At 34.7% G+C, this 27,034-nt stretch overlaps 1 protein-coding gene across 5 annotated transcripts in view; it reads left to right on the forward strand.

Annotated features, from left to right (window-relative positions):
- LOC121376244 (transient receptor potential cation channel subfamily M member-like 2) overlaps positions 1 to 21,940 on the forward strand; it is a 37,012-nt gene extending 15,072 nt beyond the window's left edge. For 2 of the 5 annotated variants that reach the window (XM_041504065.1, XM_041504066.1), the window contains exons 13-33: positions 1,812 to 1,993; positions 2,942 to 3,197; positions 3,594 to 3,681; positions 4,235 to 4,308; positions 5,925 to 6,059; positions 7,216 to 7,359; positions 8,103 to 8,336; positions 9,395 to 9,569; positions 10,571 to 10,624; positions 10,958 to 10,975; positions 11,373 to 11,493; positions 11,862 to 12,081; positions 12,777 to 12,916; positions 13,815 to 13,954; positions 15,017 to 15,138; positions 15,755 to 15,849; positions 16,896 to 17,105; positions 17,679 to 17,886; positions 19,288 to 19,407; positions 19,727 to 19,930; positions 20,318 to 21,940. In XM_041504065.1, coding sequence (XP_041359999.1) covers positions 1,812 to 1,993; positions 2,942 to 3,197; positions 3,594 to 3,681; positions 4,235 to 4,308; positions 5,925 to 6,059; positions 7,216 to 7,359; positions 8,103 to 8,336; positions 9,395 to 9,569; positions 10,571 to 10,624; positions 10,958 to 10,975; positions 11,373 to 11,493; positions 11,862 to 12,081; positions 12,777 to 12,916; positions 13,815 to 13,954; positions 15,017 to 15,138; positions 15,755 to 15,849; positions 16,896 to 17,105; positions 17,679 to 17,886; positions 19,288 to 19,407; positions 19,727 to 19,930; positions 20,318 to 20,419 — 3,042 coding nt within the window. In that variant the 3' untranslated portion in view covers positions 20,420 to 21,940. Of the gene's footprint in view, positions 1 to 1,811; positions 1,994 to 2,941; positions 3,198 to 3,593; positions 3,682 to 4,234; positions 4,309 to 5,924; positions 6,060 to 7,215; positions 7,360 to 8,102; positions 8,337 to 9,394; positions 9,570 to 10,570; positions 10,625 to 10,957; positions 10,976 to 11,372; positions 11,494 to 11,861; positions 12,082 to 12,776; positions 12,917 to 13,814; positions 13,955 to 15,016; positions 15,139 to 15,754; positions 15,850 to 16,142; positions 16,281 to 16,895; positions 17,106 to 17,678; positions 17,887 to 19,039; positions 19,408 to 19,726; positions 19,931 to 20,317 lie in introns of those variants that run through there. The other 3 variants (XR_005958423.1, XM_041504067.1, XM_041504068.1) reach the window with 3 other exon arrangements.
- The last annotated feature ends 5,094 nt before the right edge of the window (positions 21,941 to 27,034 follow it).

Below are 27,034 nucleotides of genomic sequence, written 5' to 3' on the forward strand. Positions count from 1 at the left end.
ACCGATTGGGGTTTTTCTCGTTCTAACCAGTGCACCACAATTGGTCAAAGGCCATGGTATGTGCTTTCCTGTCTGTGGGAAAGTGCATATAAAAGATCCCTTGTTGCATTTGGAAAAGGACAGTAAAATTCACAAAACTGAACAATGAAACATTGTAAAATTTTAAATGGTCACCTGTGGAAAAGCTGAAAATCAGTATAGAACATGTAATTTACTGTTCATTGTTTTGACTATTGGGCCAACAGTGAGTGCAAAAGAATAGATCACCTCTCCTGGTCACTCTTTCTTTGGTGCAGTACATTAAATGTGCCCAATGGGAGCACATATCACATTGTACCCACTTTGCTTTATTGGCGGTTTATTTGATAAGACCCCCAACTCCGTTAGTACCCACTTAATTTATCGTGGCCTTACAGAGTCCCTCCCAATGTGTCAAGTGACTGAAAGCTGTCATTTTTGCCATCCAACCCAAACCATTTTTGTCTTCTTCTGTATTTGTGATAATGCAGGGTTTTGATTCCGGGGTAAAACAGGAATTAGTGAAAACAGTTAAAAACTATTAAACAAACATTTTGTTCTGTTTATACCTGGTTGTATCACATTATTTCTGTGAAACTTGTTTGTAACCTCTTGGTATCTCTTCTGATGTTTTTATTACCAAAAACAACAGTTGAAGCTTGAGTGTACTCACAAATCTCGAACTTAGAATACTCTCGATTTTACAATACTTGACCACATATATATTTTTTACCTTTATATCTATGACCCCCCCCCCCCCCCCAAAAAAAAAAATCTATAAGTCAGCTGTTGTTAATGTGTAAAACAACTATTCATTTTATTAGAAATAACTATTGCATTGGTGGATAAACAACATTTAATATCATTTAATATTGCTGGTCGGTACATGGTTCGCACCCCAGTACCAGCTCCTATCAGAAAACCAACTGTTCTCTCACAAACCACTAACAACTAATCACTGTCCTGGACAAACAACACAGGTAGCTAAGTTGTGTACCCAGGACAGCATGCTTGAACCTTTATTGGATATTAGCACAAAAATAAGTTTAATTTTTTTTTAATTAATATGCATATACAGGTGTTTGAAAATTGGTATAATAAGTGTTTATTATTTCACACAATTTTAATTTCTTGAACCATTTTTTTTTTTGCAAAAGACAAGATTTATAGATTTTTTTTTTTAAAGTAGGATTCTGAGAATTTAAAATTTGCATAAACCCTTCATGTCCATGTCAATAATGTCCTAAATGTAATGCACAAACAGAAAATGGTTTACTCATGTAAGCACAAAATTATTGTTTTCACTCTTTTTCAGAGGCCTGGGGCCTAATTCCATAAACTCTTGCAACTTTGCGATCTCGCAGTGCAATGCTAAAAGACTTACAAAGAGGATGCTTTGTTGTCTAACAGAGGCTAACAGACCTTTGTGAATTAGGCCCCTGTTCTCTCACTTTATACAGCTGTCTCAAATATAATTCTTTTGTTTAGATGAAGAAATATTTGAAATAATTTTCTAGAAATAATAATCTGTGGCCTAAATCACTAAACTCTCACACTGCGATCTTGCAGTGCAATGTTAAAAGACTTACAAAGAGGATGCTTTGTTGTCTAGCAGAGCCTAAGAGACCTTTGTGAATTAGGCCCCCAATTATAATGTAGAGGCATGACATAGACTGTTTTTCTACATTAGTAAACCAAATTAGCATTTTTAGTAGTGTTGTAATTTCTTCTTCTTTCTTTTTGGTATGTGTGTTCTGCTATGTGTTGTATTATTTAGGTGTTTTGTTTGTTAGGCAACAACCACCCTAGTGCTCTGGGCAGCTCTCACTAACAGGCCCATCCTAGCCAAGGTATTTTGGAAGAAAACTGATGACCCTATTGCTGTGGCATTAATAGTCAGCATGCTTCTCCATAGATTGGCCTCGCAGTGGTGCAAAGATGTTGACATGAAGAGAAGGGTCAAAGCCACAGCAGTGTATGTTTTATCTTTTAAGTTTATGTTTTGTATTGATGAAATGTTTAGTAGTACGGTAGTGAATTTTTTTTTTGTACACATGAAAAGGATTTATTATTTATGCAGGGTTTTTTTCACATCATGGTGGATAAATATAAATATTTTTATCACCACTCGCTAACACTTTAGTGCAGAGATAAGCCAACTAGCAGTTAAATGGATGCATTAATTTTGATCTTTGATCTGCAATTTGAGTTAATACTAAGCACTTAGATATTTTACAGTTGATAACAGTTATAAACTGAAAAATCATTGATCATTTGCATTGCTGAGTCATAAGAAAATGTGCACCTGCATGAACAAGCTCAAATTTTTCTTGAATTGGGAATCATGATTGAACCAATTAATGAAAAATCATGCCTTAGTGTTACTAGTGCTCAAGTCTTTTGAATGGATTGCATTCAGCTTTGGTGTGCAATTCTGTTTGTGGGGGGAACATAAATGAAATGTATCGTATCAGCAGGCTTCATCTCTGATACTTGACTGACCTTGACCTTGACCTTGTATAATAATTAGCCACAATGGAGAGATGTAGGTCATGGGAGAACATTCACATGATGTGTAGTTGGTCTACGGTTTGATCCCCTCACAGTTAGTGACTCATAACTGGTAAATCAAAGACACTGCTATATTTGTCCTGTTTGTGAGAATGTTTGTCAGAAAGTGCATATATAAAAGATCCTCTAGTTGCTAATGGGAAAATGTAGCAAGTTTCCTCTGAAGACTGTCACAATTACCATACTTGACATCCATTTTAATTAATCAATGTGCTCTAGTGGTGGTGTTAAACAAAAATGTTTATTCTTTTGATACTTTACCTAATGTCATAATTACCAGATATTTGATACCTTTTAGTTACTCATTTAACAGAAAATGTTAAGGTGATAGTACACTGTACCTTCATTGCAGGGAGTTTGGTAAAATGGCAGTTAGTATGTTAGACCTGTGCTACCAGGATTCCAGTATCCAGGCATTCCATGCTCTTAACAAGAAGCTTCAGGACTTCAACAACAGAACTGTGGTTGAGATTGCCAAGATGGGGAACAACAAGTTTTTCATAGCACACCCATGCTGTCAAAAGTGGCTGGCTCAGAGGTGGTTGGGATGTCTTCAGATTCGAGAGCTAGACTGGGGAGGGCACATCAAACTACCGGACTGGCTCAAGGTCTGTTTCTAACAAATAACTGATCCTCTTTTCTCCCTGAACTTTAATATAAAAAAGTATCATTTACACTGTAACATTATAAAGTATCGTTTGCACAATATTATATTATGCTGACTATTGAGTTGTTAGTTTTAACACTAATCTTTAGCAAATGTTTTGTGTTCCGTCCAAGACTGATGAAATTTGTCATTTGGGGAAAAAAGGTTAAAATTAAGATTTTAAAAAGATATAGTGTATTTTTTAAATAAAATAACTTTATGTAAAGTCTAATACTACTGTACTGATTATTCATTGGACACTTTAGATTTATTATATATATATGTTAGTTATCACATACAAATTTTAAATTAACCATTTTGTCCGTTATTTTAATTTTATTTAATCCATTGATTTCAGGTGTACTTGAGTGCTTTCCTTATTTTCCCCATGTTTGTATGGATTGCATTTGTACCAATGGAAAACGTGAAACAAAAGTTTGAAAAAGGTAAATATTCTTAAGACTGCTTATAAATGCATATAAAGTAATGTATCCCATTTCTATGGCTGGAACACGCAGTTGTATGTGGCTGGGGTTTTAATCAGAGATGACAATTGTACAGATTTATACAGAATTCTGGATTTTTGCATTACCCCAAAACTGTTCCATGTCTGTGTTCTTTCATTAAAAGTCCAAAGTACAACCGCCCCTCCACTTCACACATTTCAGAACCCTGCAACATTTTAATCTCTTTTAATACATGAATTAGAAACCTATAATTTATGACCTTGTACATGGACAAACCATTATCGGTTGCAGAAGATTAATAAAATTGTGTTGGGTTATACAAAAGCAATGTTAGTACCCCAAGTGAATGTACTTTTTATTTACAAGTTATAATCCATGCTTATGAACCATCAAATCTGTGACATTATCATTTTAATAGCAGTATTGGTACATATATATTGTCTATGTTAGACATTTCAAACAATGTTTTAGTATATTTCACCTACATTTTGAACCCAATTGTTAAATGTTATGTTTACTCATGTTCTGTCAGAGGATGATGAAGAAGAGGAGGAGGTTGAAGAGACAAACATGCTGCTGCGGCCGCTGTCGATACAGGAGAAACAAGTGAGATACACAGACAAAACCCATGCACATGCACGCACACATGCTCGCTCGCTCGCTCGCACTCACATACTCACACTAGCACTCGCACTCACACACACACACTCTCACACTCACTCTCACACACACTCTCACACACTCTCACACACACACTCACACTCGCACACACGGATACACACACTCACACATGCTCGCTTGCTCACTCACTCACACACAGTCAGAATACCCGAACATAAGAATTTGTCGCCCACAACATTTTAAAAACAATTGCCGTGGGTGAAACTGCACACCGATGGCAATTTTGAACCTGCCTATGGCAATTTTTCAAAAAGTGACTTTTGCAGCAAATAAATATGACTTATTTTGTTACATGTAGACATTTCAGGTGTACAAATGTCATATACTGGCAGATAATATACACTAGGTGTATATATTTTGCTTTCACTGACAAGTTTTACTGACAGTAGTAATTTTTTCTAGTGGCACAAAATTGCCGTCAGTGATGGTCCCGACCCACGGCAAATTATATTTCAACAATTGCCGTCTGTGCCATCATTATGTTTGAGCCCTGCACATGCATTTATGCACTACACATTCACCAACAGCAAAATTGACACAACCTTTGCTTAAACACTGGCATATTTTTTACTTTTAGAGCTGTTTTTAATAATTGAAATCAAACATTACATATTACTTAGATTTTATTGTTTAGATTATCCATTTATGTACATTTAAAGTGTTTGTGATCATTCTAATGCCACAAAATGCTTTTTTCCCATATTTAAAAAAAGAATGTAGAGACCGGCCTCGGTGGCATCGTAGTAGGCCATCGGTCTACAGGCTGGTAAGTACTGGGTTCGGATCCCAGTCGAGGCATGGAATTTTTAATCCAGATACCGACTCCAAACCCTGAGTGAGTGCTCCGCAAGGCTCAATGGGTAGGTGTAAACCACTTGTACCGACCAGTGATCCATAACTGGTTCAACAAAGGCCATGGTTTGTGCTATCCTGCCTGTGGGAAGCACAAATAAAAGATCCCTTGCTGCTAATCGGAAGAGTAGCCCATGCAGTGGCGACAGCGGGTTTCCTCTCAAAATCTGTGTGGTCCTTAACCATATGTCTGACGCCATATAATGTGTTGAGTGCGTCGTTAAATAAAACATTTCTTTCTTTCTTTTTGTTATGGAGATGTCTTCAAACCTTTTAAAGGTATTTCCTCATTTCCTCATTATAGACTGTTGTAACTTTATGCAAATGTGGTACAGGTTTCCAGTCTTTAGTCCAAGTGAAAAAATAAACATTTTCATAAATGTAACATTTACCTCAGTGTTGTATATATATATATATATATATATATATATATATATATATATACACACACACAGTGAAACCTCTCAGAACCGGACCCTCTGTAAACTGGAAGTCTTCCAAAACTGGACATTTTTCTCAGTCCTTTTTTAAAAATCATTACAGATACCTTTTATAACCGGACATTTTAGTTGGTCCCGAGGGTGTCCAGTTTAGAGAGGTTTCACTGTATATGTTCTGGCATTCAGCTAATTTATGGACTAGTCGTGTCATTCAAATATTTTATCACAATGACAAGATATTTATTTCAGGGAAAGAAACGGTATAGCATGAAAGTGAAGTTCAAAAACCTGATTGATAGAGGGGAAGTAACTCTGAAGCTGCCAGTTTACAAGCAGATATACTACTTATGGAGTGCCCCAATAACCAAGTTTTGGGTGAATCAGGTTTGTAAACATGACAGTGACATATTGGGATTTTTTACTGAAATAAAATGAAAACTGCCAAATATCAGTAAAGTCTATGGCAATGGAAAGCTGATTGTATGAAGTGCTTGTTCCAAAGGGAATCTTGCTATTTTAAAAGAGACTGGTACAGATTTAGAAAGGTTTCAAGGGGCCATGTAATTAATTTTGCCTTTGTATAAGGTGAGGAGTATTGTTTATTGCTGTGCTATTTTGTGTTAAACTATGTTGGATGCTAGGCTGATTAGGGCACTTGAAATGGCATGAAAAAGAGGCGATCCACTACTGAACCAAAACAAATTTCTAATGTCTTCTGTCTCACTAACCACGAACAAGTTAACATATTAACCCTAATCCTGGACAGACAATACCCAGAAAAATGGGCTTTAGAGTTAAGTAGACATAAGCATGAAAATACAATTACAGAGACATATTCAGTAGGGGAGTGGGGGGAGATGAGGAAGTGCAAAAATGTGCCATTTAAGCACACCCTTTTTGTCTAGCTGGAAAAAACCCTATATTTCTCTGGCCTGATTCATGTTTTAATCTTTAGACTACTGGATTAATTTTTGACAAAAAACATGTTGAGGGAGTACAAGTTTATAATTTTTACTCACATAAATGTTTCATAAATACATAAAATAAATCATTAAATATTATTTTTGTGTGTTTTTCCAATTTTTATGATATTTTAGATCAGTTAATGTTGATTAAAATTAGGCCAAAAAAAAGAAGTCACATTTACTTCCGGTCATTTGTGGCCAGCTGTCCAGTTGTTGTTAGCAAAATGATCAAATTTATTATCAAATTAGCTGTCACAATTGGCTGTCGATCCCTGAAAATGACCGTGATGTGCCGCCATTGTTGTCAAGCGAAAATACTTGCCGAAAACCACTTTTTGAACTCAAAATTCCAAGGTATTTTCCATTGAAAAAAAAAAAAAAATTGCTGTATGCAAAACAGTGGGAAATATGAATTGGGGAATGCACTGTATATCTCGGCTGCAGTAGTCGGAAGTTATATTATACTAGGTATGACATTGAAATAAATACCCTGTCTCCTTGCAGCTGTTCTACGTGTTCTTCCTGATACTGTTATATTATACTAGGTATGATATTTATACTGTGGCTACTTGCAGCTGTTCTACGTGTTCTTCCTGATACTGTTCAGTCTGGCCGTGCTGTGGCCGTCGTGTGGGGATCTTCATCTGAACCTGTCCGTCTTTGTGTGGACCTTCATCATCTGGATAGAACTCGCACGACGGACGTGGGTCAAAAAATGGGTGAGTTTGTTATTTACTATTTTCACATCAGTATAGGTGGGTCTTTGGATAAGTACTTTTTGTGATACAGACATTTTTTTTGCATACTGTAACTAAAATTGTTTAATTTATATGGAGTTTAATTTATTCTGGATTAATTTTTAACAAAAACCAAATTAGGCAAAAAAATAAACAAAGTTGCATTTACATACGGGCATTTGTGGCCAAATGTCGAGTATTTATGTCCATTATTCCCACTGACTGTTTTTCTGACCAGATTGTTTTTTGGAAACGAACTACATATCATATCCCAATAGTTCATGATTGTTTTGGTAAAATGGTCAAATATATTATCAAATTAGCAATCACAATCAGCTATCGATTCCTGAAAATGACTTCGACGTTCTGCCATTTGTTGTGAAGTGAAACTACTTGTTGAAAACCAGGTATTTTAAATTAAAAAACAAAAAAACTAAAACTGCCACACTATCAAAATAATTCATTTCCTGATGTATTATAATTATTAGATAGATAAAGAAAAGTAAATGTTTTAGGCTTCTATCATGGTCATGTTTAAATAATGATTAAAAATGGTATAGATGTTAGGTGACACCAGTTTCTAGGTCTTTTCAATAGTTAACTAATTCAAGAAGTAATGTGTACTGCCATACAGCTGTAAATATATGTGATATAGGGAAATCACATGTGAGAATTCAAAATGCATAACATGATATGACATGTGTTTGATTCCTTGTGACCTACAGAAACATCCTGAAGTTCCCATATTCTGGACATCAATTGAGGTGATACTAATCCTGTGTTTTCTGCTCCTGTACCTCGTGTTTCGAATTATACCGCACTTCGTGGAGTACGTCGACTACATGACCACTAAATTCGTCATGAGCATCGGTCTTCTCTTCTTCTACTACCGCACCATGGCCGTTTTCTTACCCATCAGTCCAACACTCGGACCCATGCTCATTCGAATCACAAAAATGGTAAGATGCAATTAAATCTTTCTCTAACTAAATAAGGGCTGTTCCAGAATTGATCACTGTGGGGAGGAAGGAGACACTGTGATGATTATTGTATGCATGATGGTTTGCCAATTGGTTTTTTTCTATTCATAATTTAATTTATGGGATGTGAGTGTCCATAAATAGAGGATAATAAACGAGTTACCAGTTATTATCAAATTTATGTCCTGAGTGAAATAATTTTCACTTGTCATGAGCTTTAGTGGACAAGTGGAAATTATTTCACAAGGGACATAAATTTGATAATAACTGGTACAAAGTTTGTTATTCTATTTATTACCCCAGCTTTTTTTTTTTTTTTTAAAGCCTTTCTTTTCGATGTATAGCCTACATTGTCTACATGTCCATGTATATAGAACCGACGTAAACTACTTTACTATTCTGGCTATTGCTTTAACTTTGTATTTTATTCACGGTTCACAGATAATTTTCAAAACCCAAAGTTCTATATATTCTGTAAAAAAATAAATCTATAATGAATTGCATTAAACTACCATTTTATTACAAATTTAAAACTGAAACCAGAAAGATGTAAATGCAGATGCTTTAAACTACTTGATGTCATTGTGTGTGCTTTGCCAAATCGTGATGACGTCATATTTAGTACAGACAAGGAGATTGGTTTGTTGGTGTCAAATCGTCCAATAGTAATGTATGTTAAACCAATGCATGATAATTTTCAGTGAGAAATTATGATTTTTATTTTCCCCATTATGAGTGCCTGCTGGGGTAATAAATATATATATACAAAAGTAAAATCATATTTTTGGCTCAATAAGCTTTTGAAGTCATGTATGGTTGAAACTTAAATATAGATGCAATCATCTTTTAGAACAATGCATAATTTGCATCAGGACTCAAATACTTTCTAAATATGGCTGAGACTTGAACTGTATTTGTCTTTTTCTCTTTGTGCCTTAAATAAAGCTTGGTTTTCTGCTGGTATTGTAAAATGATGTAAAAATAAAATCATTTTTTTTATTTCAGTATGAAGTTAATGGTGTTTAGGGTTTTTTCAGGTTCGTAAAGATTTTTCCACATGGATGCGAATGTTCGTCATCGTGATGGTGTCTGGAGGGATAACAATCCATGCTGTCTTGTATCCAAGCTACCCGTTAAATGTGGATGGTGTCAAGAAAGCACTGGCCAGAGCATTTTTTGCCATGTTCCTCACCAAGATAGATGATTTAGATGGCAAGTTGCAGTAATTCAAATCATTGTTTATAATTAAAGTAAATGTGAGATGTATTTACAATTTTACTGCAAAACTTGTGTAATTTGAAACAGACTATAACACCCATATTGATATTGATTACACCTGACAGATGAAATTACAAGTACTAAGTATAAGAATACATAGCAGTCCAGCATATTAAATTACTGATGTTGTATCCATAATAAATCATTTATTCAAATCTTAATCTAACAAAGCAGTTTATTGAACTTCATTGTATTAGAAAGGACAGGTGTATTATTTCTGTTATCAATATGGTATGAGGACCTGCAGTCTCAGTTACAGTTGGTAAACATTTGAAAGCTGTTTATTCCTTTTTCCATCTGGAGAATAAGAGAGGGAAATTGCTTATAACTTTAAATAAACTTAGTAATTGTGATTTCACCTGTCAAATAAAACAAACTTTACTTTTTTTTCACCTGTCAGGTGTAATCAATATCAACCTGGGTGTTATAGTCTGTTTCAAATTACATAGGTTTTGCAGTAAAATTGTAAATAAATTGTCGTTTTTTGGACCGGTTGTTTGAATACCATAACAGGTCATAATAATACTGACACATTTTTATGGTTTTTATTCCAGGGATTTTCATAAATAATATATAAGACTGGAAAATCACCTGGGTATAATTTTGATTAGTACTTTAGTTGATTCTCCTGGCTTTAAAAACAGAATCATTACAGTACCAGAGTCTAAGGCTACTTGTTTTTAATAGCCGAAAAATGTCTTCACTAGTACTAAATTTAGTACAGATAACATTCTGGGCATTATTATTATGTTGAGTACATAGTTTAAATATGTAAACACACTTGAGACTAATTTATGTCAAATTTATTGCAAATTGATTCTCATATTTACCACTAATATACCATTGTTCGTAGTAGTTTACATTACTGTTTGCTAATTTAAAATGGAGATTGTTTACTTCTTTGCATGTGAAATTTTAAAATTATAATTTTGTAGGGGATGATACCTGCTCTTACCTGTATGAAAATACAACTATAGGATCATGCCACCGTAAGTTCATCATTTTATTATAAATTGGAAATATTTTTAACTGTGTAAATCATTTACAAAGAATTGAACTAATATGAAAAATTGGCCATGAATACTTGGTATTTCCAAAAATTATTTTGGAGAAACAGGTTTACTAATTTTTTAATTTGAATAATTGTCCTATTTTTGTACTTTTTGTAAATTATTCAAACAAAATGTTGGAAACAATGATGTTTAAAATTTATTTTATTATTAGAATATTAATTGCCAAATGACATTGATTTCCTAGTTTTAGTCAAACCTATTTTTATGTCTGATATTGAGTAGTAAGGGTATATTGTTTCTTTGTTTCAGCTGAGCAAAGTGTTTCTTGTAAGTATTTTGTTAGCAAGTAGTTTAGTAAAACTTTTAGTACTAATTTATGTGTTGGTGTTTTTAGATGTGTGTTCACTGAAGACTGAATATTTAAAAAGCATTTCAGTTGCTATTCTGTTTAATCATTTTATGACATGTTTATCTGTTCTTGCTTCATTCATTAATTTGTGTTTTTACACATTGTTTTCTTTAATTAACTGAGTGAATTATAAAAATGTTCACAGAAAGGTAGAGTAACAATAAGTAGTATTAAAGTACAGGACAGAAAACATTGTGTTATTGTGCAAGGTAATATTTATCAATATGATATATTAGTTAATGTGTATTAAGATCCTGGTGATGATATTAAACATAAAAAAGTGATTGAAACTAGAGTTACCGTGTAATATTTCAGACCGATACGGCAACACCATGTCCACTTGTCCATATGGGAGTTTCGGTGGTTACTTCATTGTGATCCAGTACCTGTTGATTACCAAGCTGGTTCTTATCACACTGCTTTATGCCATGTTCAGGTTCAAACCTTCTTTTTTTTCATCAGAGTAATAATCCAGTAATAACCTTTCTAGTTATATGTTAGCATACATAGCTTACTTAATTATAATTTGAGTGAATGTTTTGTTTTAGGAACATAGATTCAAATAGAATAATCAATTCATATAGAATAATTTCTTTTTGTTCTCCATGTTTGTTTAAAATAATATTAAGTGAAATTGATATATAATGAATGTATATCTATGTTGAACATCCCTTCTTGCAAAGTAAGAAAAGAAGTATTTTTTAAGACACATTTCAATCTATTAGTATGTAAATATTAAATACATATCCAAATATGATTTTATTCAGTCAAGAATACATTGTTTAATCTGTATTTGTTTTCCAGTGTGACTAATGCTAGGATATCTGACCATGCTCTGGAGTACTGGAAATACCAGCGCTATGGTCTGATTGTGGATTTTGAGGAGAGACTGCGACTCCCGCCCCCACTCACTATAATCAGCTACATATGTATGCTGCTGAAGTTCATCTGGACTAAGGTCATCAGGCCATGCTGGACTCGGTGCAGACAGTGCTGCAGATGTTTCACCAGTCAAGACTCTGTGGCAAGTTGTTTTTTAAAAACAGTACTGGCGGGGTGGGTCAAGTGGGTCTGGAGCCCATGACTTATGTTTTTGTTTTTTTTTGGTCCTGACTTATTGTAAAATGTATTCACTGCTAATATACAACTTTAGAGTCTTCCATTTAAGTAGCTGCATGTAGCTCACATACACACACCAAAATTAAAAAAAAAAAAAATCCTGGATCCACAGTTGGTACTGCTAATTTATTACTCTATTTTAATTTTGGTATGTTTTTATCACTTTGTGAACATAATGGATTTAATCATTAAAAGCTGTACCATACTGAATATGCCATCATACTATTAATAATAACATGTTATTCTCACTTTTTTGGAATTTCTCTTAGGAATAGTAATGATTGTTGCAGTTATAACATAACTATTTAGGCCTATAGATACTAATCCTAAGAACTTGAAAGTCATGTGACTATTGGAAACAAACTGTAAGCAGGATTTTATTTTTTTTAACATTAAAACAAATTAAGTTATTGATCTGGTGCTAATAACCTATTGTTATAAACATGTTAATCCTGAGGAAACTTTAGAAAACACAGTCTTAATATTTCTGAAATGATTAATTTTAATAGGATTTTATATTACCGGCATATTAAGCATTATTAGATTTTTTAAAATCACAATTATTGTGACTAGCTTTGTCAATTTTCCTTCTATTTGTAGGATGCATCGAGGCATATCAATATTTTCAAAAGCTGCAGGACGATGGACTATAACTACTGGAAGAACTGTGTAAAGGTTTACATCAATAAAGAGAAACAGGACCAGCTGAAGGAAACCGAAGACCAGAGGCAGAGTGAAACGTGAGGATCGTCTTATCTTTTTACCCGGAAAAACTGTTGTGATGGTATTTCTAGAATTCACATTTAAACACTGGCCTCGGTGGCGTCGTTATTAGGCCATCGGTCAACAGGCTGGTAGGTACTGGGTTCGGATCCCAGTCGAGGCATGGAATTTTTAATCCAGATACCGACTCCAAACCCTGAGTGAGTGCTCCGCAAGGCTCAATGGGTGGGTGTAAACCACTTGCACCGACCAGTGATCCATAACTGGTTCAACAAAGTCCATGGTTTGTGCTATCCTGCCTGTGGGAAGCGCAAATAAAAGATCCCTTGCTGCTAATCGGAAAGAGTAGCCCATGAAGTGGCGACAGCGGGTTTCCTCTCAAAAATCTGTGTGGTCCTTAACCATATGTCTGACGCCATATAACCGTAAACAAAATGTGTTAGTGCGTCGTTAAATAAAACATTTTTTTTTTTTTTTTCCCACATTTAAAATTTACAGTTCACTAACCATTAATCCCTGTTCAGGCAAGACAATCCAGACAGCAGAGGTGTCTGGCCAACACGATGTGCCTGAATCTTAATTCAATATAAGTATAAAAATGAAGTTGAAATAAAATGTTTTAAATATGCTTATTAAGTCTGTAGTAAAGTACTGAGATATGAATTTAGTATGTATCAGCTTCATGACTTAACTACTGCACCATTGAAACCGGGTGGTGTGAACCATCAAATCCAAATCATTTACTAGTATATTTTTTTGGGGGGGGGTTATGCCCCAGTCATTATATACACATTTTCATCTTGGGACAAAATCATTTCGTGTGTTACTGCCAAATGTGTATCCTGTTTTAAAAGGTGTTTTTTTTAATCAATAATGTGTTTAATTGTAATATTTTATGAATGTATTATTTTCCAGTCTCTGTGTCCTGGTGGATGACATGCAGTCACAGAAGGAAACCAATCGTCGCCTGAATGACCGGCTGGGACAGATAGAGAAAAGTTTGACATCTTGTCGTTTGTTGCTGGAGGAGATGAAACACATGATGGAAGCAAAAGGTAGAATTTTTAATGTCAGTTATTCCATACATGATCTTTAAAGTTTAGACTTCAATATTTCATAAAGCTTTGTGTGCAGTTAAAGTGTGGAGGTTTTGTTAAAGTTTTGAGTATTAACTTTAAAGATTTATAATTACAAACTTCCCAGTTATACTATTAGATGATGTTGCTAAAAAGTGAATGTTAACCTTCGATAAACTTAAAAAAATTATGCCATTACATTAAATGGGACATCATTATATAAAACGGGTCAAGAAAGGACGTTAGAAGCTGCTTTTTGTGTATTTTTAACTAAATAGAAGTTTTGTTTGGAATTTATTGATGTGTAACAGTCACCAAGTTAGTATACAATCACTTCACTACGCTGTATGCTTTTATATCATTTGTGACTTATACATAGATCAATTTACAAAAAGTTACAAACAGTTCTTATGTAAACATGGGTCCTGAAGTTAAAATGTTAAATTACAAAAATGGCTTTATATTAATGCCTGAGGCTTAGCACAGTAAAGTGATACAATTACATATTTTAAAATAGCAAGGATTTTTTTAGTAGACATCAGGGTTCGTAGTGGTCTTTAAATTCATTGAAAGTCTTTGAATTTGAAAAAAAAAGTTTTTAGGTCTTTGAAAGTCTTTGAATTGTAATAAAAGTCTTTAAAAGTCTTTAAATTCTCGTATTGTGTTCATTCTTTTATTTTATTGTTAATTTTTCTCAATCAACATCAATACTTTGACCTTCTTTCTGCTGGCATAGCTACATCATAACACAATACTTTTACAGCTGCATGCACTTGATATTTTCCAGTTACAAGGTTTAACCTGTCATGATGCATGTAAAAAAGCCCAATTTCTTGCTATGGACAGCAACGTAAACAAACTGATTTGGTATTTTTATCACATTCTATTGTCTTTGACCACTGTGTAAAAGTCTTTGAAAATCTTTCAGTTTGTTTGGTCTTTAAGGCTATGAAACCTGAGACATGCACATTCACATTTATTTTATCTTACTTGAAATTTTGTAGATCTGGGGAAGAACAAAACTATCATTTTTGTTTTCAGATATGGGGACAAAAGGCTTGATTCCTCCAAAGAAACTGATTCATATATCTTCCAGGCAATCTCCGTACCCTGGCACCAGGATTCAGCGCTTTCCCATCTTTGACAAATATGTACCATGGGAGGTAATCCATGTCAGCTAACTTTAATACATTGTAATGTTTGTTGTTTTGAAAAAAAAAAAAATTTCAAAGCATAACAGGAGACTTACAATTAAACATGTTTTGAATGTATTAAGACTGTTTTCGCATTACAATGCTGTGAATAAAATTGAAACATTTTGGCAAAATGTAAAATATAAAAAGCAACCTTCACTGATGGAATTGGAACCACAAACTCTCGGTACAAGAGTCCAGTGCTCTACCAACTGAGCTAATAGGGAAATTCCCACTGGCTGCTGCCAGTAGGAGCACTTTATACAAACACTACTACAAAAATATTGAATAGAGCATGAATTACAAATCAAAAACTTAAAATGAGTTTGATTTACCATAATTGTAAATCAGGGGCCTAGTTTCTATATTTGCAGGTACACAGCTGCATACCACCTGATATTACAAATATTTTTTTTTAAATTAAAATGTATGATGTAAACACAGCCAATAGAGTTTTATTCCATCGCCGAAAAAGTCTGCGTACCACCTGAAAATCCTAAGCTAGGCCCCTGTAAATATAGTTTTTTTTACTGTTTATTTTCTGACACTGCTTTTATTTGATATTAGAGTACAATATATATTTCAGGTTACATATGATACATACGATCCTGCCTGGTATACTCGACCTGTTGAAGAGTTCCCACCAGAGATCATCGGATATGTTGATATAGACATTATGCAGTAAGTATTTCAGAGAAATGGAAACTTTCAAAGATCGCTAACTGTTACTTAGTAGATGTCATCTTTGACTGCAGCAGATATCTTCTCTCTCTCTCTAGACCAAGTGTCACAATAGTGATAGTATTAAACATAGGGATGCACAGTCTTATTGGTATACAAATATAATATAATTCAAAGGGTAAATCATACATTTGCTGATACATCTGACTTTGTAATTCCTGTATTTTCAGTTTGATATCAATCGGAAACTCTGATATCTCAGATTCAACTGATTTTCTTAACTTTGTTCATAGTTGTGACAAAAGGAAGGACCTGATGTTATAAAATACGGAGTGGGACATTACCAAAGTGGTAAAGCGCTTACTTGATGTACAGTTGGTCTGGGATTGATCCCCATTGGTGGACCCATTGAGCTATTTATCACTCCAGCCAAGGCACCATGACTGGTATATCAAAGGCCATGGTATGTCCTATCCTGTCTTTGGAGGGTGCATATAAAAGACCCCTTGCTACTAATGGAAAAATGTGGTGGGTTTCCTTTCTAAGACTATATGTTAAAATTACTAAATGTTTGACATCCAATAGCCAATGATAACTAAGTCAATGTGCTCTAGTGGCGTTGTTAAACAAAACAAACTTTAACTTTTATTAAATAAGCTTTTATGTGTGAAATATCCATGGTTTGACAAGATGTGTGCTGAGATGTTGTCAAATAAGCATTCCTTTTCTTTTACAGTTACCTCAATGACGAAGGAAATAAACAAAATATATTTAAGGCATTCCACTAATAGTCATATTAAAGCAGAGTAATTTTTTTCAGTTTTTAAACCATTGGCCACTTGGTTGAAATCTATACATTATTGACCTAATTTACAGAAGATAACTTATAACTATTGTAAGCAGCCATGTATATTTAATAATTTACGATAAATTCAGGTGTTTAAGTGCATGCATAATATTTTGTCCATGTGTAACTCTAATTGCATAAATGCCTACGATTACTTTTCATGTTTTACTTACACTGTATTTCCCCCACGATCATTCAGATTACGGCAGCAAGAAGAAGAAAGGAAAAAGCTGGGCGCTGATGAACTTGAAGATCTGCCTCCGTTGCCAGTGTTTGAACCCATGTGGAACTCTGTGTTTTCTTCCTACATCAAGGACACTGATGTGCAGATAGAGGTTGATCGGACCTCATGGATAACGTTTGACAACCAGCCACTCCGTTACCGGCTTGATAAGTCAGGGTTACCACAGTAAGTGATTGTGTTTATTTTTCTAAATGTAAAATTAAATGTAGTTTTTTGTTGTTTTTTCATTAATTATATCTATCACTAGTTAAAAATAGAAAGAATTCACCTAAAGTGTCTCGGATCTATTTAAATGTATTATATCTTATTGGTTAATACCTTTACATTGAATTAAACAGTATTCTCATAAAATCTTTTATTGTTCTTTTCATCGTTATAAATATTTTCTGTGGTCAAATGTAGAAAACCAATTAAATGGTTTTGTTAAAACTCCAGACAGAAAATAGATTGAATTTTACCAATTGTAAACAAGAACCATAAGATTAAAAAAAAATCTTTTGTACTACTGAAGAAACTACCGTTATCACAGTTAAGTATTCATATGTAAAATATTACAGTACCCAAGTGAGCTTGCACCGAACTAATTTAACTTCGCGCAAACACTAAGTGTGCACTACTGTTATTTATTTCAGGAAATACATTATCAAAACATTGTAAATTTTGCAATATTTCTGCATTTTTAATTCAGAAATCCATTTAGTCATACATCACAACATGTTTCTGATTTTAAAAATTCAGAAATCCGTTTGGTCGTACAGGGTTGAGAGGCCGTGGTAAACTGTGGAGATGGGGTCCCAACCACCACATGGCTGTCATCATCTCTCGCTGGAAACGCAAGTACTCGGCTCTCGGAAAACCTCTTGATCACATTATTGTTGATGGGAAGAAAGTCCTTGAATTTATGGTCGTTCAGAGACAGGATACGGGAGATTTTTCATTACCAGGGGTATATTTGTAATAGTTTATTGCTTTCTGTTGTCTGGATAGTCTTATATAATTTTTCCATAATGCAAAAATTCTGTTGTTAAAAAAATCCCTACATTTGCAAATATTGATAACCTTAATTTCAAAAGTCGTGAGATATTTTTTGTTCAAGATATATTATGTCTAAACAGAGCTGGGATAATTCTTTTTGATGCTATCATTAATATTTTATAGCAAATTATAACTATTTGGACTCCTGTTTTAAATTTTTAACATATTGTTTCATTTATTTGTGTATGTGAAAGTACCATATGGTAGTGCTGATCCAACATTTAACTAAATAAATAACACATAAGATAATTCAAACATTCATGACTTAATTTTCATGAGAGCCAAATTTGTTTCATTTATATATTATGTAACTATATTTAATATAATGTAACTATATTTAATTGTGTTGTTAAAATATTTGAGTTCTCTGGTATAGTAGATGTTAACTGTATTGTAATTGTCTTCAGGGTACCGTATATTGCCGTGTATTAGCCGACACCTTGGATAAGCACACAAGTAATTAATTTATTCACTGGATAGCAAAAAGTAAAATCATTGAGGCATGTTTAATCCCCCACCACACATACAGAAACAAAAGATCATGCGGTCCGTGACTGCAGCTGTTCACTGTATATGGTATGGTCATGTGACAATTTTGGGAGTAATTATCGTCCTGAAATTCATGTTATGTTTTTTCAGTCGGTAATATAAATAATGAGCTTAATTTATTTATGGCATTACTTTATAGTTTAATGCACCCTCCCAACAAAACAATAATATTAGAAATATAATACTTGTTTGAAGGAAAAAAAACACCGTTTTGTATCTTAAATTTGCTATATGAAAGACTGGTCCCAGCACAGGTCAAACAAAGATGGCGGACAGTTGGAAAGAATACATTTTTACCATTGAAATGACAATGAAACAAGTAATTTTTTATTATTATTCATCAAACTTATAATGCATTCAAGAATAAAAGACTGCATAATATTGCATGATGGGGTGTTTTATTTATACTGTGCACAAATTATTGTTACATAATCTTTGAACGGCTAAGGGTCTGGTAATGTGTATGGTGACTGTACAGGAATAGTAGATGTTAACTGTATTGTAATTGTCTTCAGGGTAATGTGTATGGCGACTGTACAGGAATAGTAGATGTTAACTGTATTGTAATTGTCTTCAGGGTAATGTGTATGACGACTGTACAGGAATAGTAGATGTTAACTGTATTGTAATTGTTTTCAGGGTAATGTGTATGGCGACTGTACAGGAATAGTAGATGTTAACTGTATTGTAATTGTCTTCAGGGTAATGTGTATGGCGACTGTACAGGAATAGTAGATGTTAACTGTATTGTAATTGTCTTCAGGGTAATGTGTATGGCGACTGTACAGGATACTGTGTTATACTGAAGAGTTTCAAGAAAGACCTACTCAAAGAAGAAGTCATAGAACACAGCACCAAAGCAGATGAACAGGAAATGATCACGGTTTGTATTAAATTGGTTTACATTGCACTTGTAATCTAACATGTTATCAGTGTTCATTTGGTTTTATGTAGGAGGCATCTTTTATTGCCATATCAGTGTGCTTGCACAAATGCAAACCCTGCAATTAAGAAAATGTTCAATGCAAAAACAAAATCATGATATGGATTTTTTTTTAGAAATTAGTCCATGTTAAAAAAAAGTGCTTCTGAAAATTAAAAACATATCAGGAATATTTGAGGATAGTGTAAAAATGCCATTAACGATAGGTTGCAAGTTCAATGTAAACTTGGTGGACTTATTAAATTGCTATTATTTACAGTTTTTTGGACATTTTGCCACTGGGCATTCCACTGCTGTGTATATACACCGTCGGATGGATACCGCTGCCGCTGGTTTCAAGGCACAGATACTGTACCGCGGTTACATGGATGATACAGCTAACACCGACAACAGCTGGAGAGAGGTGGAAGTCTGGAACTTCCATTACGAACTCAACGATGTCTTTGATGAGAAGATACCAGATGTAAGTAGTTTTTGCAGTTTGTTACGGTTCTTGACAGGACATTGGATACCATTGGGGGTTTTTGCATAAAAGAGAATAAATATATTAAACTTTGTACCATAATTTCACTTCAGATCCATTTTTGCTATATAGTACAATATGATAGGACATTGTGACACCATTGTTTTTGGCTTAATGTACAATAAATATGAAACATCTTACAATAATTTCACTTCAGATACAATTTTTGGTATAATAGTATAATATCTTTCAATTAAAAGGGATAATCAGAAAACAAAAAAGCATTCCATTGGCAGTTTTGCCTTGAAAATGTGCCAACATTTTAATGATGGAAGCTATGTCTTTCTATTACTTGTGTTATTACGTATCTCCTGGTTAACGTTTCAGAGAGAGAATGTGTGGAGAGAGGTGTCATCATACACGCGTCTGTACGGAAATCAGACGGCAATAGTGCAAGAGGCTGCAAGAATTCATGGTGCTTACTGCTGAGACTTCTGGAATCCATCCATACTGATGATATTAAATTCCATGGTGCTGACAGAAACTCAAATTACATAACCAGTGCTTATGGCCAAAACAGAATTATATGGCCAGTGCTTACAGACGAGACTTCTGGAATCCTTCCATGGTGCTTACAGTAACTCAAATTACATAACCAGTGATTATGGCCAAGACACAGAATTATGTGGCCAGTGCTTACAGCTGAGATCATAAGAAAAAATAATATTCTGTAGTGCTTACAAGAAAAGTGATGAACAAAATTTGAGGAATCGATTCATTGACAATCTCATTTCTAATTTTGTCAGTGAAGTGAAATGACTTATAAAAATACTGATTTTTAAAATAAATGTCATATATTCCTTGTAATTCCACAGACTTGTTATTTTTTTTCAGAATATGAAGACTCAATAGCTTTTTTTCTGTATGTTCATCAAAGTATATCCAACTTTTATAACAAATGTTTTTTTTCAAAGTATGAGATAGTCCTGTTGTGCTGTTATTACAATATGTGCAGTGTCAACTAAATCACAATATTTAAAATTATTTATGTTTATATAATCTTTGATAGATATAGCCTAAAATAGTTATGCTGATTCAGATTTGAAATTTTTTTCTGAAATGTTTTAAGTGGTTTTAAATACATTTATAACAACCATATCATGATGAACAAATACTTTTTGTCTTCAGGTGCTACTGTTGTTATTCCATTTTTATTCAAGCATTTGTTATTAAATCACTATTTTACTTTACCCATTGTTGTTAAATCACCATTTTTATTTTGTATTGTCACATCTAATGCAGTTGTTTTTCCCACTGTTGCAACTTTTTGTTACTTTATTGAAAAATCATTAGGATAAAATATTACAATTTTTACCAACAATTTAATAACTAAGAAATTATTAATGTCTTCTTGATGTTTGGTCGTGAACATTAAGATATTATATCTGAATTTAATTCTTAAAAATTAATAACACAAGACTAAATTTTTTCAATTTGTAACAGTTTATCTAAAGGTGCTTTATATACACATGTAAGACTAATTTCTTTTATGTTTCATTCATTTATTGTTGTTTACATTTTGTTTAATATATTGTGTATTGTTATGGTTTTCAGTTTAATTAGGATGAATCAAAACTAAAGCATTCAGTCAAACTAATTTATCAACATAAGTTAAATCGGTGTATATTATATTTTTTAATAAGGATATTTTTATACATTTATTTTAAACATAACAGCTTTGTATATAAATATATGTATTTAATTATTATGAGAACTTAGCTTTTCATATACAAAAGGAGCTGATCTCAGTCAATGCAAAAGCTTTAAGAAACTATAAATGTCCAGTTGCCATAATTATTTGAAAACATGCACATATCTATAAATATTGTAATTTTGAATATTGTGTACAGATATGTCACATTTTATATAATACGTAGATGTTTGTTGTTAGTCTTAATCTTCAACCAGTGTAACTATGGGTGATGGCGTCAAATACATTTTTTTGTATTATTATTATTTCTTCTCATAACTAAACCTGATCTCAACATTAGTGCATTACCCACCCCCATCCCCACTGCAATGGTTTGATACAACATTAGTGCATTACCCACCCCCATCCCCATTGCAGTGGTTTGATACAACATTAGTGCATTACCCACCCCCATCCCCATTGCAGTGGTTTGATACAACATTAGTGCATTACCCACCACCCATCCCCATTGCAGTGGTTTGATACAACATTAGTGCATTACCCACCCCCATCCCCATTGCAGTGGTTTGATACAACATTAGTGCATTACCCACCCCCATCCCCATTGCAGTGGTTTGATACAACATTAATGCTTACCCACCCCCATCCCCACTGCAGTGGTTTGATACAACATTAGTGCATTAACCACCCCCATCCCCACTGCATTGGTTTGATACAACATTAGTGCATTACCCATCCCCACTGCATTGGTTTGATACAACATTAGTGCACAAACTAATGGTTTGATACATTAGTGCATTACCCACCCCCATCCCCACTGCAGTGGTTTGATACAACATTAGTGCATTACCCACCCCCATCCCCACCCCCATCCCCACTGCAGTGGTTTGATACAACATTAGTGCATTACCCACCCCCCATCCCCATTGCAGTGGTTTGATACAACATTAGTGCATTACCCACCCCCATCCCCACTGCAATGGTTTGATACATTAGTGCATTACCCACCCCCATCCCCACTGCAGTGGTTTGATACAACATTAGTGCATTACCCACCCCCATCCCCACTGCAATGGTTTGATACATTAGTGCATTACCCACCCCCATCCCCACTGCAGTGGTTTGATACAACATTAGTGCATTACCCACCCCCATCCCCATTGCAGTGGTTTGATACAACATTAGTGCATTACCCACCCCCATCCCCACAGCAGTGGTTTGATACAACATTAGTGCATTACCCATCCCCACTGCAGTGGTTTGATACAACATTAGTGCATTACCCACCCCCATCCCCACTGCAATGGTTTGATACATTAGTGCATTACCCACCCCCATCCCCACTGCAGTGGTTTGATACAACATTAGTGCATTACCCACCCCCATCCCCACTGCAGTGGTTTGATACAACATTAGTGCATTACCCACCCCCATCCCCAGTGCAGTGGTTTGATACAACATTAGTGCATTAACCACCACCATCCCCACTGCAGTGGTTTGATACAACCTTAGTGCATTACCCACCCCCATCCCCACTGCAATGGTTTGATACAACATTAGTGCATTACCACCCCCATCCCCACTGCAATGGTTTGATACAACATTAGTGCATTACCCACCCCCATCCCCATTGCAGTGGTTTGATACAACATTAGTGCATTACCCACCCCCATCCCCATTGCAGTGGTTTGATACAACATTAGTGCATTACCCACCCCCATCCCCATTGCAGTGGTTTGATACAACATTAGTGCATTACCCACCACCCATCCCCATTGCAGTGGTTTGATACAACATTAGTGCATTACCCACCCCCATCCCCACTGCAATGGTTTGATACATTAGTGCATTACCCACCCCCATCCCCATTGCAGTGGTTTGATACAACATTAGTGCATTACCCACCCCCATCCCCATTGCAGTGGTTTGATACAACATTAGTGCATTACCCACCCCCATCCCCATTGCAGTGGTTTGATACAACATTAGTGCATTACCCACCACCCATCCCCACTGCAGTGGTTTGATACAACATTAGTGCATTACCCACCCCCATCCCCACTGCAGTGGTTTGATACAACATTAGTGCATTACCCACCCTCATCCCCACTGCAGTGGTTTGATACATTAGTGCATTACCCACCCCCATCCCCACTGCAGTGGTTTGATACAACATTAGTGCATTACCCACCCCCATCCCCATTGCAGTGGTTTGATACAACATTAGTGCATTACCCACCCCCATCCCCACAGCAGTGGTTTGATACAACATTAGTGCATTAACCACCCCCATCCCCACTGCAGTGGTTTGATACAACCTTAGTGCATTACCCACCCCCATCCCCACTGCAATGGTTTGATACAACATTAGTGCATTACCCACCACCCATCCCCATTGCAGTGGTTTGATACAACATTAGTGCATTACCCACCCCCATCCCCACTGCAATGGTTTGTACACATCAACAGCCAGTCATATAGCCATTATCTTCCACTGCAATGGTTTGTACACATCAACAGCCAGTCATATAGCCATTATCTTCCACTGCAATGGTTTGTACACATCAACAGCCAGTCATATAGCCATTATCTTCCACTGCAATGGTTTGTACACATCAACAGCCAGTCATATAGCCATTATCTTCCACTGCAATGGTTTGTACACATCAACAGCCAGTCATATAGCCATTATCTTCCACTGCAATGGTTTGTACACATCAACAGCCTGTCATATAGCCATTATCTTCCACTGCAATGGTTTGTACACATCAACAGCCTGTCATATAGCCATTATCTTCCACTGCAATGGTTTGTACACATCAACAGCCAGTCATATAGCCATTATCTTCCACTGCAATGGTTTGTACACATCAACAGCCAGTCATATAGCCATTATCTTCCACTGCAATGGTTTGTACACATCAACAGCCAGTCATATAGCCATTATCTTCCACTGCAATGGTTTGTACACATCAACAGCCAGTCATATAGCCATTATCTTCCACTGCAATGGTTTGTACACATCAACAGCCAGTCATATAGCCATTATCTTCCACTGTATGAGAACTTTTTACTTCGTCATACAACTTCACTTTCTTTTGTCGGTGGGATGTAGCTCGGTGGTAAAGTGCTCGCTTGAAAGTGAAGTGGTCGGTTTAGGATGGATCCCAGTTGATAGCCCCATTGGGCTATTTCTCGTTCCAGCCAGTGCTCCACAACTGGTGTAACAAAGGCCATGGTATGTACTATCCTGTTTGTGCGATGGTGCATATAAAAGATCCCTTTCTGCTAATCGAAAAAGAGTAGCCCATGAAGTGGCAACAGTGGGTTTCCTCTCTCTATATCTGACACACACCATATAACCATAAATAAAATGTGCATTGTTAAATAAAACATTTCCTTCATCTTCTTTCTTTTTACCCATTTATTAAATTCCAAAATGTTACCCAAACCATTCTGTTTTTAGGCTTGGATTTGGGTCTGTAATGTATTTTATTATTCCTCTTCTACATTTGGCTTAATATTTGACTGTTAATTTTCTGGATGCAGTTGTAAGTGGTTAGGCCCCCAAATCGGAGTATGAAGCACAAAGCTTCTTGTTGAAAAAGTTTGTTTTGTTTAATGACATTACTAGAGCACATTGATTTATTAATCATCGGCTATTGGATGTCAAACATTTGGTAATTTAGACATAGTCTTTGATGTGCACTATCCCAAAGAAAGGATACCACAGCCTTTGATATACCAACTGTGGTGCACTGACTGGAACGAGAAATAGCTCAATGGGACCACTGATGGGAATCGATCCTAGACTGACCGCACATCAAGCGATCGCTTTACCGCTGGGCTACGTCCCCCCCCCCCATCTTGTTGAATTCTGGGTCCATGCTTATAAAGACTTTTAGAGTGTAGACTCCAATCTCTAATGACAACAGACCAATAGTGTATGGTGTTAAAGTATCATACTCTTATTAGTCTAAAGTGCAAAAGTTTTATAAGCAAATAAAGAAAAACTCAGATTTTTATTGTTTTCTGAAATACTTTCAGCTGCTTTCAGTATTTAAGAAAAGCTAATCATAAATAATTAGTGACAATAGCTTGAATGAAATGTGTATAATCTAACACCCTGTGCATTCCAGCACATTTCGTCAGTCCCACTTAAGTTTCAGTTGAAACCACCAATTCTTTTTTACCAAAAATAGTAAACCAGCCGGAGTTGCTGAAATTCCTCTGGCATCCCTGCTATTTTATATATTTTTAAGCCTTGTTAGAACTAGTTTAAAAATTCTAGTGAAATAATTTTTACAGATACCATTAATATTTTCATTTTGATAGTTGAACAGGTTGTCTTTATTGAAGGACTCTTTGTGTCAATGTTTTAGAATTTTGTTATCCATATTCTGTAAACATTTTACTGGAGATGTGCCTTATTTATTTATTTATTTTAATTTGTCAAACCACTGAAATGTGTAAAACAAACATTTTTTAATGGAAAATTCAAATTTGTTTTTAATAAGTATGATGATGTGCTTCCGATTTAGATTTTTTTTTTTTAATTTGACATCATATATTTAATCAGCACAGTTTATAAAAATAATTAAATAAATGATATGTACAATCGGTGATAATGCTTTTACACTTGATTATGTATGCATTTGTACTCTTTTTTTTTTTTATAATAAAGTTACTGGTAGTCTTTATTTTTTTTATAATAAAGTTACTGGTAGTCTTTATAAGCCATGTGAAATTGACAGGGTAATGTCTTTGTTAGAGATGAAGAAAGATTATTAAAGAGTTGCTTGTTTTTTTTACAGCTACAGCTATCTTACAAAAATATTATTATGTAATATAATGATTATGTTTATTCAAATATGTTTGCCCAGATTAAAATGTTACAGCAGTAAATTAGTGCAAAAAGTTGTTGGATGGGGAAAAAGCTAATAGTTGGCATTTGTTAAATATTTGAGACGTTAACTGTATGAAATTGTTGTTAATAAACATGAAAACAACTTGCATGTTATTTTTATCTCAAACTCCATTTATTTATATTTATCGCAGGATAGTTTCAGTATATTTTAGAAATAACTTGCATTTTTATTGCAAAAAAATTAATAAACGTCTTAATTTAGTGTTTGAATGTTTTAGTTTCTGTACCAAACAGCGTTCTGTGACTACCGTATATTGCTGTGTATTAGCAGACTTATGGCATGACAGCAAAATATAAAGGTATGGTGAAAAAGTGTGATTGGGGATGGCCATGGCCCCCGCTAAGGCTATGCCAGTGACAATCAAAAACACTTGTCTGTAACTCACAATTAAATAAACAACTGTCAAACTTTAATGACAATTTCAAATGTGCTTGTCATTTTAAATATGGGAGAAAAAAACAGTGC

Source organism: Gigantopelta aegis, chromosome 6 (genome assembly GCF_016097555.1).
Source record: "Gigantopelta aegis isolate Gae_Host chromosome 6, Gae_host_genome, whole genome shotgun sequence".
Classification (NCBI taxonomy): domain Eukaryota; kingdom Metazoa; phylum Mollusca; class Gastropoda; order Neomphalida; family Peltospiridae; genus Gigantopelta; species Gigantopelta aegis.